General features: G+C 39.7%; 1 protein-coding gene across 9 annotated transcripts in view; it reads left to right on the forward strand.

Moving 5' to 3' along the window:
* The window catches only part of ppfia1 (PTPRF interacting protein alpha 1), a 108,401-nt gene that overhangs the window by 10,101 nt on the left and 83,078 nt on the right, over positions 1 to 15,222 (forward strand). For all 9 annotated transcript variants that reach the window (XM_052097797.1, XM_052097800.1, XM_052097799.1 and 6 more), the window contains exons 2-3: positions 9,858 to 10,115; positions 14,961 to 15,062. In XM_052097797.1, the coding sequence (XP_051953757.1) occupies positions 9,858 to 10,115; positions 14,961 to 15,062 (360 nt within the window). The remainder of the gene's footprint in view (positions 1 to 9,857; positions 10,116 to 14,960; positions 15,063 to 15,222) is intronic.

Raw genomic sequence — 15,222 nt, forward strand, 5'->3', positions numbered from 1 at the left:
AAGACCCCACCGGGTACCACTCATCTCCACTTCAAATAGGAAAAAGAGGCTACAATTTGCAAGAGCTCACCAAAATTGGACAGTTGAAGACTGGAAAAATGTTGCCTGGTCTGATGAGTCTCGATTTCTGTTGAGACATTCAGATGGTAGAGTCAGAATTTGGCGTAAACAGAATGAGAACATGGATCCATCATGCCTTGTTACCACTGTGCAGGCTGGTGGTGGTGGTGTAATGGTGTGGGGGATGTTTTCTTGGCACACTTTAAGCCCTTAGTACCAATTGGGCATCGTTTAAATGCCACGGCCTACCTGAGCATTGTTTCTGACCATGTCCATCCCTTTATGGCCACCATGTACCCATCCTCTGATGGCTACTTCCAGCAGGATAATGCACCATGTCACAAAGCTTGAATCATTTCAAATTGGTTTCTTGAACATGACAATGAGTTCACTGTACTAAAATGGCCCCCACAGTCACCAGATCTCAACCCAATAGAGCATCTTTGGGATGTGGTGGAACGGGAGCTTCGTGCCCTGGATGTGCATCCCACAAATCTCCATCAACTGCAAAATGCTATCCTATCAATATGGTCCAACATTTCTAAAGAATGCTTTCAGCACCTTGTTGAATCAATGCCACGTAGAAATAAGGCAGTTCTGAAGGCGAAAGGGGGTCAAACACAGTATTAGTATGGTGTTCCTAATAATCCTTTAGGTGAGTGTATATTATGATTAAATAAGTCACGAGCCATTGCGTTCTAATCTACCTGCATTAAGCGTCCGCACTCGAGGGATGAGCGTCCCCGAGGCAGAGTCTCTCTCAGCGGGGTGCAGTTTCAGTCTCTCCCCCTTAGATCAGGACATTCGCGCAGCTCATTGAAGAGGCACTTGCCACACAGAGAAATGCCAGTTTCTGAGTTTAAAGTTATTAACATGACCTGCTTCTATATTATTTGAACTTTTTAATAAAGCTATAACACATTAAATATAACTGCATTTGTAACGCCGGGATGTTTCCTTTAAAGAGCTCCGGCTCCGCTTATTCAAAACGAGACCGCTTCTGAATGTACTTTTTTTTTTTTTTATTTATTTTTTTTTTTTAATTTATTTAATTTTTTTTTTATAAATAATTCCCTTTTTTGGGATCTACAAAAGAAGCTGTGAAAGTTTAGAGTGCATCTGGACTGTGATCTTTGTAATTATTCCTCTCCTCTGTCAGGCGTGAACTGCAGTGCTGCTCTCGCGCGTCATTAGTTTAATATGATTTCATTTTATGTTAAATGAGATCAAACGACTATTCGACAATATTGTTTCAGTACCGACTTGGTACCTGTATTTTTAACAACATTAATACAGTGTAGTAACAAGTAAAAATTTAAACGTTTAAAAAAAATTTATAAAACCCACACCAAAAAAAAAAAAAAAACTTTGTAGACAATCACTGGCAACTAGTGGGAAAACCAAATAAAATGTTTCCCCCTTTTTTTATGTACTCTCTGTTTCTTTATTAGTTAGGGATGAGAGAGAGGACAAGAACAGCAAGGGTCAAACGCAGAGGGAGGTATACAAATATGATGACTTATAGGAAAATTAAAAGGATACCAAATCCTGTGAAATTGTTCAGTTCTGCCAAGCATTTGTAAATAAAAATATTTAAATTTGAATAAACTGCAACAGAGTGAAATTAACTGGGTGAGGAAGGATTTTTCCAGTTCATTAGTATAAGCCTTTTAGCAATTATTAGGTAAAATCTGGAGCATTTGACTGTAAAGCTGATATGGACACCTTTGCGGGATTTAGACCAAATAGCGCAACTAAGGGGGCACAGATCAACATCTAAAACAAAAATGTCAGAAATTGATTTGAAGTTTGATGTCCAGAACGAGGTCAATGCTGGACAAAGACAAAAAGATAGATAAAGAGTGGCCGGAGCTTGTCGACAGATTCGGGCTAATTTTAAACAGTTTAGCTTTTGTGCAGTACATTCTGTGTAACAACTTAACAAGTATTAGTGAGTGACGAGCACAAATAGAGGAGGTATTTACACGACAAAAAACCTGTGAACATTCCTCATCTGTAAAAGAGTGGTTGAGATCTGTTTCCCAACTCTGTTTTATTTTAGACAGGGGTGAAGAGTCTGACAATGCAGTAAATGAAAAAAATTGTTTGTAAATATTGGAGACAGTACATTTAGAGACATTTGTTCCCAAAATGGATCTATCTCTTGTTTAAGAGGTGCATGAGGGAAATGGGAAAATCTATTTCTTATGAATTCATGGGTCTGAAGATACCGAAAGAAGTGAGTTTTCGGAAGATTACATTTTTCTGATAGATATGAAAAATTTGCAAATGTATTCTCATGGAAAAGATCGTTAATATTTACAATCCCCCTTCTAAACCATAATGCAAAAGCTCCAACTGAAATGGAAGATAAAAAGAAGGCTTTTTTGTATATAGGAGACAGACCTGACATTGTCTGAAATCCTAAGTGTTTTCTAAATTGTTGCCAAATTTATAGGCTATGTAGTACTAAAGGGTTGGAAGAACAATGGGAAAATTTTATAGGTAACGAAGAACATAACAAAGCATGTGAAGAAGTTCGGGTACAAGAATCACATTCCATTTCAACCAATGCCGGAACCCATTGACATGTGACTGACTCCAAAATAAAATGCTGTGAATATTTGCTGCCCAATAATAAATAAGGAAATCCACCTAATCTTTTGGGTTGCACAAGAGATACTTTCTGGATTCTTACTGGGCCCCCGTTCCAAATAAATTCAGAAATCGCTCGATCAAATGATTTAAAGATTGCTTTTGGTATAAATACCGGAATATTTTGAAATAGAAAAAACCTCAAGAAAAGTCTTTTCAGAGATAAACTCCACAAAACGGCCATCCGATAAGAGTAACACATTCATTTTCCAAACACGAGAAATCGTACAACCACCAGGGAGGGCCAGTTCAATAATTACTGGGGCATGATCAGAGATGGCTATACTATCATATGAGGAAGATTTTACTAATGGAATAAGTTTGTTGTCAATTATAAAATAATCGATACGTGAGTAAGTATGGTGAACTGGAGAAAAGAAAGAAAATATTTTAGAAGTGGTGTTCAAATGGCGCCATATGTCAGTTATTCCATACCACTCCAAAAAGGAATTAATTGTTTTGGAGGACTGAGACAAAAGAGCTGGTTTGGGAGATGACGTGTCTAGAGCAGTATTCAAGCTTCCATGATCAACTGGTAAAAAATCAGGTCTGGGAATTTTGAATTTTTTTTTTATAAAGAAGTCTGGATTATCCCAGTTCATATCCGTCAAACCTTGCTCGTTGCAGTCTTAATGACAGAACTAGCAAAGTCCATCGCTGCCTGCAGAGTCTGGAATTTATGACGCTGTCCTTGGAAATCGATGCAGAGTCTGGCGGGATGCAACATTCCATAGGTGATGCCAGCGTTGCTAAGTGCAGTTTTCACGTCTTTGAACTCCAAGTCTCGCCACCTCAGCAGACATGTCCGGGAAAATATGAACAACCAAAGAACTCCATTGAACTCCAAAGAGCCCCTCTCATGACTTAGTGTCAGTATGAATTCTCTTGTTTGGTAATGGTGGAGCCGGACCACCGTGTGTCTAGGATATACATTTTGTTGAGATTTTTGACCAACACGATGGGACCGATCGATTTCCAGAGGTCTCTTAAAGACATTGTCTCCAAATAGTTCAGTAAAGAATGAGGCAGTAAAAGCAACCAGACTTTGGCCCCCTATCCCTCTGTTATTCCAATAATCCTTAAGTTTTGCCTCCGCGAACGGTTCTCACAAGTCGTCCAGCTTAAGCTTGATTCAAGTGTTTTCTGCTTTCAGTGTGTTACACATCTTCTCCACCTCTGTCAAACGGCCATCTGAATCTGTAATTGCGGTTTCAATGTCCCCGATCTTTTGGGCTTGAGATGACACGGTCGTTTGTAGTGTGGACACGGCAGAACAAAGTTCACACAAAAATTCAGACCGTAGTGATGATGGATGAAATTAAGTCCTTTAATGAAGCTGGCATAATCTCTTCCTCTGCTTGTACTAGAGCTGTACATTAGCTGTCTGCTCACTCCCCTTGTCAGTCAGCATTTCTACAATGTTTCGCCCTTGTTTTCCTGATTTTGGCATTCTTCTATGTGAATGTGTAATAAAGTCAATTGGTCAATTACCAAAAATAAATAATACTGCTGAAAAAACAAATAAATGTTCACGGAGCGACTTCTAGTCACCACAAGGCATACCGGAAGTCCCCCCGTTACTGGATCTTCTGTCTGTTACTGATCTGATCTTCTGTCTTTACGTAATTCACACAAACATTTATCTATTTTAACATGTAATTGAAAAATGGTCCAAACAGATGAACAATTAAAATCAGTAATGGAACTGATTACTGATAACTGTAATTCTAGAATCAGTGTAAATAATTTTCACCCATATAAAGCTGTTATGTTAATGACATCCAAATGGTGTTATACCACATCTTTGTACACTATCAACACAATAAAACCAACACAAATCAGTTAACATAATAAATAACTATTGTAATGCCTATTTTTGTAAAATCAGTTAATGAAATAAATGCATTCTTAAATGAAAACAACTACTTTGTATATAACACTTGGTTTTAAATCAACCTCACCGTAATACTCAATTTCACAATTTGCCATATTTCAGTCGGATATGTTGTTGACGAATATTATTATAAACTTTACTCCAGAAACTCAAGATCTTTTCAAAGGAAATATTACATACATTTAGAAAAAAAACCTACACAAAAATAACACGTCTTGCAGAAAATAATGAATTGAATAATGATGCAGTCAGCTTGAAATGGTTTTTCAAAATCTGGAGCTAAATAAAATGGTGGACATGCAAAAAAGGCCTTAATCTGAGCAAAGACTCCAATCCATACTGAAAACATTTTCTCAACAACCTTGTCAAAGGATCTATAACTGCAAAGTTTGGCACGAACAGTCCCAACCACCTGCATTAACTCTGAGTCCTTGGTCTAGGGTAGATCAAATATGTCTCACACCTTGGGATGGCTAGGTATTGCCTTTTCTCCTGGCCTACTGGCACCTACCAGTACCCCTTCAATAAACCTAACTTTGAAACAACCTGGGCGTTACCAATTCGATCAATGCAATCATCCAGGTGAGGTATGGGAAATGCATCTGTCTTTGTGACTTGATTGGTTTTTCTATAATGCAGAACATGTGAGTTCCATCTGAATCCAGGACAAGTAACACAAGAGAGCTCCAGTCACTTTGACCCTTCTCAATGGCTCAAATTCTCTCCATACAAGCAAGTTCCTTTTTCACCAAACGTTTGTGCTTGGACAACCGGTAAGGATGCTGCTTTATAGGAACCATGTCCCCTGTTTCCACATTGTGTAATGTATGTAATGTAATGATGAAGAGAGATTAATTATCTTTTTTGCCTTTGGCAAAGTGCCAACACATTCAATCAAGATGCGAGAAAAGGGTTCCTCACACACTGGGGAGGAATTCAAAAAGGGCAACTGGTTTAAACCGGGTAACAACTCAAACGGAAAGACTGGAAATAATTTATTCAGTGCTTCCACCGTAAGGAATTCACAAGAGGCTGCACTGATACAAAGACCTGATCTCCCTCTAGGTCATTCATTACCTAACAGTAGGCTAAACTCACAATGACATTACCTATGACTAGATGGGATTTCAAGTAGACCTTATTTATGGGCGCTGACCCATATTCAATACTCAATCAAAACTGAGGCTTTTTCAGCCATATGCGGACTCTCCTTGCAACAGTGACTGAGCCGCTCCAGTGTCCCTGAGAACAGTTATGGGGACTCCTGAATCAAAACTCTTATAAACAGAAGACCATGCCCCCATTTCCTATTCTACATGGGGATATACTGGACTCTGCATACCCTTCGATACAAGGGCAACAGCATGATTTCCAGTCATCTTGGAGTTTCTGTCAAAGCAACAGGTCTGTAAGATCAAACCTGTTTGGTTTATTTAACGTAAACACACGTTTAAAAGCAGATGTGATTCTTAAAGTCTGTCCCAGCTAAGACTTCTTACAAGAGCACACTTTTCAAGCAAAGGCAATAATAATTTAGAAAACTTAAATTGTTTATCATAAAATAAAACATTTCATATTGTAGAAAATAATAGGTAAAGCCTATTTTGCTCACTTCATCCTTTTTTTTTTTACTCTTAAATTTGTTACAGCTTTTCAATGGTTTAACTACAAGGCAGACAGTCTGCATTGACCTGTGTTCTTAGTGCCCTCTACAGCTCAACAAATTCCAATATCTTAATTAAATAGTAATTTCTGCTTTTGTGTCATTAAAAAAAAATAAAATCATACATAGCCCTCTTAGATAATAAAAAAATATTGTTTTCCAGCCATGTAAGAACACCGCCATTTAAAGCAAGCTTTATATTAATTTAAAAAACAGTTCCAAATCAAAACTCAGTGCAATTTAAATTAATGTTACAGTTACACATTACATTTATTTACAACTTGTCAGCCTTTTATCTGTTTTGGCTGCATTGGAGGTGTGTCCTTTTAGTCTTTGTTAAGGACCCAGTAAAATCTAATTTCAGGTTTTGCTGCATATACTCCATATCTATTATCTGCTAGTGTACTTTTAACATCGACAAATTCGTTTTCAGAAGATCTAAGCATCTCAGCATTAAAACATGCAGGAAAAAAATTATAAAAAAAAATCTGGCAAAACTAGATCCTGAGAAATTTCAAATATCCATTATTTTTAGAATGAAAACGCACAATCCCCCAACATCTGATCAGTGCACATGGCTGTGTTCTCACCTGCGCTGATGATGCCTGCAAAGGTCACTTCGCTGGGATTTTATTGTTGACAGCACTCTATAATTACATTTTATACATATCTATTAGGCTAATAATGTAAGTAATGTATAGGCCAGGGGTCGGCAACCTATGGCACTCAGAGGGGTAATCAATGGCATGCCAGCAACTGCTAGAATGGATTAGACTATTTTAATAATATAAATTCCTCACCTGCATTTCTATCTACATCTTGATGTAATCCTTCCTCAAGCTCGCAGCATGTTTTCATGAGCTGAATAGGATGCTAAACAAAAAGTTAAAATATGAAAAGACTGCAGGATACCAACAGACTTGTGCAAGCCATTCGTGCATCACGAGCAGGCGGCGCTTCAGTTTCGGTTAATCGCGTGCGTAAACACACCGCTTCTCTTCCGTCGGACTTCACAGATGGCATCCTACCTTTTCCATTAATCCATGAGATTTCACATACAGGTACACCATCCTTAAACCATGAACACACACTCAAAATTACATTAAACGATTAAAAGAGAAAACAAACCTATAGTTGAGGTACAAAAATCAAAATCTTTTCAAAATACACATTAAACTTGAAAATAGATGTTTAGGATTTTGCAGGTGCGATTCACAGAAAAGGTCTAAATAGGCTTGTGATGTACAAATGGCTTTTATGCTCAATGCAAGTCTTGTCACACTTTTATAGTTTCTGGTCTCCCATTCAGCTGATGAAAACACGCTGTGCAATCACGAGGAAGGATTATATCATGATGTAAATTATAATGCAGGTGCGGAAAATAATCTCAGCATTAATATCGAGTTGGTTGCCCTTTGCAGCTATAAAAGCTTCCACTCTTCTGGGAAGGCTTTCTACAAGATTTTGGAGTGTGTCTGTTGGAATTTTTGCCCATTTTTCCAGAAGAGCATTTGTGAGGTGAGACACGGATGAGAGGGCCTGGCTCACAATCTCAATTCTAGTTCATCCCAAAGGAGTTCAATAGGGTTGAGGTCAGGGCTCTGTGCAGGCCAGTCAAGTTCTTCCACACCAAACTCATCCAACCATGCCTTTATGGCTTTGTGCACTGGGGCACAGTCATGCTGGAACAGAAAGGGCCTTCCCCAGACTGTTTCCACAAAGTTGGAAGCATAGAATCTTCCAAAATGTCTTGGTAAGCTGAGGCATTAACATTTCAATTCGGTGGAACTAGGGCCTAGGCCAACCCCAGAAAAACAACCCCATAACATTATCCCTCCTCCACCATTCTTTACAGTTGGCACAATGCAGTCAGGCAAGAAACATTCTCCTGGCATTCGCTAAACCCAGACTCATCCAAATAGAGACTTCCAGATAGAGAAATGTGATTCATCACATTTCCACTGCTCCAGAGTCCAGTTGAACTGTGTGTGTACAGAACAAGATTAAGCACTATAAGGTGAACTTGCAACCAAATTTAGTTGCAGTTGTTAATGACGTGATTAATGCCGTGTGACACTTACCCGTCTTATGGTGTAAATCACACAAACGGAGGTATGCGTCTTCATCCAGTCATACATACTGTATATTCCAGTCTCTCTCTCCACTTTAGGTTCTCTTATCAGTCATGTGGTCCTGGGAAACCCGTACATTGCAGTACAGAGAGAGCGTTAAGTGACGCACCTGAATAAAACACGGCAATTCTGTCGACGGCATCTAACTATATATTGCCGGATAATAATTTTCTGGTGGATTATCTTTTTGTTAAAAAATGGCAAGTAAAAAAAGGGTTAAGCATTCGTGTTTCTTGTTCACAGGTGCAAGAAGATGCTGCAGCGTTGCTATGATTGTCCCTTGTCAATCATTTAGGGGAAATGTAGGATTCTCTCCCGCATTTAAATGCAGCTGTTTCTCCCGAAACGTTGTAGTGTGTATGTGGCCTTTTTTTACAAAAGTTTATGATGTTGTTACTTTGGTCTTCCTCAACCAATCGCTTTACTCCTGATCATAGTTTCGAGTATTGAGGACATCTCAAGTGTCCCCGTAATTTAAATAGTTAAAAAAACATACTAATTGATGTTTTTGAAAATGTAAGAATGGCAAATGTTTTCTGTTCAATAGTTTTGAAGGTTTTAGTTCAAAAGGATTGTATGGCTTTATTAGACTTTGAATATAATGCACGGGTCATATGGACTACCTTAGTGGTGCATTTATGCTAGGAGCTTGACCGTAACGGCCATTAAAAAAAGGGGGAAAGTAAAAGAACCTGACTCACGTTGTTTCTTGTGTGTATTGTCCAAAATGTTTTAATGTATAAAAGTGAATGAGATTGAGAATAGGGCAGTCTTTCGCTTTCCCCTTACAATTCCTCTGTGTAAATGTAGCACACCCCACACTTTAAGAACCACTGTCTTAACTAACCTAAGACAAAATTGACTGTGTCAAGAAAATAAATCTTCATTTGATAAAAATAATGCAATGGTACTGTATGTTGAAAAGTAATAATTCTCTATTTAATTAAATTTTATAAGGTAATTTGATTAGACACTCTTTTGATAATAAATGTAATTAAACTTCAAAACACAGAATTCATAGTTAAAAAAAAAAAAACTGAATTTGAGAAATAATAAAATGGAATTTGGAGAAAAAATGTATAGGGCTCTATCTGTCACATATCAAGAAGCCAATTCTAAAACTGGACACTTGTTGACTGCTTTCCCTTCACTATTCGCTCCAAACGTTGATATACCGCATATTAATTTCTAAGGGGTATTGACTCAGGATACGTTCTTGCATTCTGTCTCTATTACTTTTTAAATAGTTGCTCTATTTACATTTTTGACCTAGTGATGAGAGTTGCATAAAGAGGCTGCATAAAGAAACAGTCAGATTTATAAAAAAAGCTTCCTTGATGCCCTGTTCCACTCTGTTGTGCTTTGTCTAGCAAGAATGTGTTCTGTGTTAAAGGCTTTTTATTTTTTATTTGAATGTGTTACGATTGTAACAGTGTGGTGTTTGTGGTTGTAGATGATGTGCGAGGTGATGCCCACCATCAGCGAGGCGGAGGTCAGCAGTAACGGAGTGCTGGGCTCCGGCTCTCCTGTGCAGACAGACTCTGAGGGACACTTTGAGTCTCTAATGGTCTCCATGCTGGAGGAAAGAGACAGACTGCTTGACACACTGAGAGAGACACAGGAGAATCTGTGTTTGACGCAGAGTAAACTACACGAGGTCAGCCATGAGAGAGACTCACTGCAGAGACAGCTCAACAGCGCACTACCACAGGTAACAGCACGACAGCGTACACAAAACGCTTCAACTTCTGAGCTTATTCACGACCAGTCATTTATTTTTTTGTGTAGGACTCTACGTTTAGGAGCGGGTTTGGTTATTAGCAATAATTAATAATTATCATAGATAATTATCAATTATTAAAATCAATGTAACCTTGATTAGAATTAACTCTAGCTTATTGATCCTTCGAATTCAACAATCTTAACAAATAATTATCAAAATCAATAGAATATTAATATAGCCGGGGCACCATCCTGTAATCAGGGACTAATAACCAGACAGTATAGCAGTCTCAATATTGGATTGTTCTCTTAGGAAAATCGATGTCTGGAGAACATCAATATTCAAAAGGAAACAATGAGGGCTTGAATCCAAACACTGGCATCCCCTGCCAGCCTTTGACACATGTGTATGCAAAACAAACCAAAACACTTCTCTTTGAAATATAACAAAGTTTATTGATGCAGTAATATCAATTAATAATGAATACAATGCACTCAATAAACTTCTGACTTACAACTACAAACTAAACAGTGACTTGATTAGATATGGTAGCCAAAGTAAGCCTATAACACATCAGAGGAAGGTAAGGGTGTGTGTGAGGAGTGACGTGCAAACGAGAGTATGGCCGCGAATGTGGGCGGAGACGAGCCAGTTAATGGCGTCTGCCCATTTACCACGTGTCTCCACTTCTACAATAACTTGGGGACAAAGCTTAGCTATATCATCAAGTTATCTACTAGCCAAATGTTTGTGAGGGATCGTGTGTGTGTGCGATTTATTGCAACAGAGAGAGAATAAAGTGGCGTCGCCGAAGCCAGTTTCGAGATTGTGGGAGAGAAGACAACTGTTAGTTTATCACTCAGAGACGCAGTGAATGGCTAGTAATGGTCTTTGGTCCTTTAATGGATAAACACAGTGTGCCGGTCTCATCCGCTATAGCGTAAATACACAACAGGCCAACGTGGTTGGATTACAACACAGCAAAATCTAATTTGTGATAACCGTATGTTGCATTAATAACTTGAGAATTATTTGCAACAATAAGCAGACTCGGTGGTCCGTAAACCGTATAAGCAATAACCTTGATACACAAAAATAACACGCCTAAATATTCTATTTCTGCCCAGATGTTAACCTCTTACTTGGATCGCAGGAGGACACATGTAGAATGTGTGTTTTCATCTGTCCTTTAACTCGGTTCCTCGAGGCTGATGACGAGAGGCCGTTTCCTCGCTCTGTCGGCGGGCGGTATGGCTGCTGATTCTCGGCGGGCTGGCGGCTTCGACTTGAATGAAGAGGGAAGAGAATTCTTCTTTCTTCACTTCTGCAGGCAAACGGATGAATATGCAGATTTCTCGGCAGTCTCCTTCGGATCAGTTAGAGTCTTCGGTGGAACACAGAGTAATCTCAACTCGTCCAGCGAGATAGATATTTTATGGCCACAGTTTCAAGTCGTACGTTACTTCCTTGTGCAACAAGGCCACACCTGAGAGCAGCGATGAGTTGCGTCTATGCACAAAGTTACTAGAGTCACAGTAGAGTACTCGAGTCAACTCCAAAGTTGCTGGAAGCAATGCCAGAAGGATCTCCAAGGTATTTCTACTCCCGATGACATCGTGGTTAAGGGGCATTCTGTTGACGCCTCATCCAATAAGAGTTGCGAATTTGTTGCAAAAGTGAGCAAGGCTTCTTGGGCTTTGTAGTCCGTTTTGTACTCCCTTTGTTTGATTTTGGCATGGTTTTTATCAGTAAGATTTATGACTGTGTTTGTGGGCCTCAGTCAGGCTTTATGACTGTGTTAGGCCTGCCTTTGTCTTGTATCTGAATACATGAGTTCCAACATCTGTAATAGCTCAATAATAACACATTTGCACCAGCGCTAATAAATTCTGACATATGAGAATGATAGTAATTTATACCCATACACAATTTACATGGTCATATCATTATAGTATGCACTCTAGATGTTATCTGTTGCATTTAGTTGTGTCTGCTATATTCATACACTCACCGAGCACTTTATTAGGTAGTAGTAGTAGTAGTTCTTTATTGTCACATAGTAAACCAGTGAAATTGGCCAGTTATCAAGACCTGTTATCATGGTACCGAATAGGTAGATATCTTCAACGTCCTCCACGGAAAGAGCTGCCAGACACACGACCCGCCACCTCTCCCACGCGTCCATCGTGTAGCCAGCTGCGAACGTTCCGTCAGGGCAGTCAGGTTCCCCCGAACCCAAGCTTCTCATCGAGAAGATGGTGTCAATTGCGTTGAGAGACCAGTTGATCAAATCCATAGTTTGAAGAGCAGTGCTGAGAGAGTCCCTCAAAGTACAAGACAGTAGACTAGATGTGACAAGAGGAGCAAAGCAGGGAAGGTAAGGGGAGGGAGAGGGTGAGAAAATGCGACCGCCTTCGTTGAGAGCCAAGAGAAGATACACATGTACACCTCATTCATGTGATTATCTAATCAGCCAATCATGTGGCAGCAGTGCAGTGCATACAATCATGCAGATATGGGTCAGGAGCTTCAGTTAATGTTCACAACAACCATTAGAATGGTGAAAAATGTGATCTCTGTGATTTCGACCGTGGCATGATTTTTGGTGTCAAACGGGCTGGTTGGAGTATTTCTGTAAATGATTTCTCATCTCCTGGGATTTTTATGCACAACAGTCTCTAGAATGCAAAGAGAATGGTGCGAAAAACCAAAAATAACCAGTGAGTGGCAGTGGACGAAAATGGCTTGTTTATGACAGCGGTTAGAGGAGAATGGCCAGACTGTTTTAAACTGACAGGAATGTGGCAGTACCCCACATAACTACACATTACAACAGTGCTATGCAGAAAATAATTTTTGAACATATAATGCATCGAACATTGAGGCGAATGGGCTACAGCAGCAGAAGACCCCTCCGGGTACCACTACTGTTGTCTTGGAACCGGAAACTGAGGCTGGAATGTTCGATATTTGGTGCATTCCGAGATGTTATTCTGCTCACTACAATTGTACAGAGGGGTTATTTGAGTTACCATATCCTTTCAGTCAGCTCGAGCTAATCTGGCCATTCTCTGTTGAACTCTCATCAACGAGCTGTTTTCGTCCATTGAACTGGTGCTCACTTTTAGTTTTTTGTTTTCCGCAACATTCTCTTTAAACTCTAGAGACTGTTGAATCTCCTGACCCGTATCTGCGTGATTTTATACTTTACACTGCTGCCACATGATTGGCTGATAAGATAATCACATGAATAAGTAGATGCACAGGTGTACCCTAATAAGTGGCCTGTGAATGTGTATCAAGGTGTTGAGCATACCCAGAATAGGTGCAGAATCGTGTTGTCTGCATGGTTTCCATTTTTCCGGCGCTATCACTTACCATAGATGTGATTCTTCTGGTTTAATCCGGTGTTGTCGACGTCTGTTCCCCCTATGTTTGCCTGGTTAGTGTTCCCCATAGCGCCGTTAAATGGAGGCACCTGATTTTCATCATGTAAGACAGGTTTATTTTAATTCATCCCAGTGAGGACGCATGTAGAATGTGTGTTCATCCGTCCTTTAACTCCGACTCGGTTCCTCGAGGCTCAGCTGTTGACGGGAGGCCGTCCCAGTCATAGCGCCACTACATTCATCAGTATTTTGGAAGGAAGCTCTGTGGCAGAAGGACGCTAAGAGGATGACTGCACCGGCTTGGTCTTCTTGCACTCGAAGACGGAGCAGCTTTTTGCTCTTAAGTTTATTCCGTGCACTGTCAAGTGCTTCATCAGATTTGTCGTGTTGCCGGTCTTGGCAGCAATTAAATATTGCATCTGTTGGCATCGAGCCTGGTGAAATGTAGCCACACTTTTGATCTTTTCCATCTATGGGTGTTGGGACACATACACACGTGTGAGCCGCATCTCTGGGCGTAACTGGAATAAATTTGTGTTTTTCCTTGATGCTTAAACACAGCCAATCACCGGCACTTTTAGATTTGGACACATCACTGACGTTGATGAGATTTACCCCCTTAGGTATCGAAATTTGGTACCACGCGAGTGGCTCTTTAGTTAATACTGTATATATAAAAGGAATACAGTAACTACAGCTGGAGCGCTGTGGGAAGCAGGTAGAATTTCACTGAAGCGCCACATTGATCAACGATGAGCATCGGAAGCAAAGAACCTGTTCACTGAGAGCGTCTTCGACAGTGATGTGGAGAACACTTCACCGGAAAACGTGGGAGCGTAAAGCATCTTTGTGCAGGCGCTGAGCACAGGCTACGAGTCCTGTTTCATCTTGCTGAGAAGTTCCGTCTGCTGTAAGTGTATATTGACGGTGAAGGTATATTGATATTCCAAGGTAAAGACGAAGTTCTTAGTCATAATTTCTTCAGAATTTTCTGCCTTCAAGACTGAGCACCCGCTTATATAGGCCAACTGCTCACCTAAAGGGGTGGTGCTCAGACACAATTGCCAATCAGAAGATTGGAGTGATTAAATAAGGGTTTCAACAAGGTTGACTAGAAGGATTCCCATAGTGCTTTCGGCAGTGTCTGAATCGACAATGAACAGACAGAGTGCATTTTATAAAAAGCCAATTTTGCATTTTTATTTTATACCCCCATGAATTAAGGACAAAGCTGTGAGTTTTTCTCCTTTGTAAATATGTTCAGTTCTATTGAACTTTAATAAAAAGTTAATTCAGTAATTAAGAGCATGAGAAAAGCAATATCCATGATAGGGTCCTACTATCTGAATGTTTGATCATAGCCCTTAGTGACACCACTAGAGTGCATCATGTGTTTGGGAAATAATACTGAACAAAACTGAACAAAACATTGATTATGTTGAAGGAATTTGCTGCCATCACAAAGGAAGTGAGCATGTGCAGAGAGCAGCTGCTAGAGAGAGAGGAGGAGATCGCTGAGCTGAAAGCTGAGAGGAACAACACACGCGTGAGTTCACAGAGAGACGTGTCTTTCTGTTCGTTATTCACAATGTATTGATATGTGTTTACTCAATGTTTTTCTGTTGTTGAATCTTTTGAATCCTATTTTTGGTTCTTTTGAGAATGCACTTGATTTGATGTCTTGTTGAAAATCAGATAGTATATTT

This window comes from Xyrauchen texanus, chromosome 29, assembly GCF_025860055.1.
Source record: "Xyrauchen texanus isolate HMW12.3.18 chromosome 29, RBS_HiC_50CHRs, whole genome shotgun sequence".
Lineage (NCBI taxonomy): Eukaryota > Metazoa > Chordata > Actinopteri > Cypriniformes > Catostomidae > Xyrauchen > Xyrauchen texanus.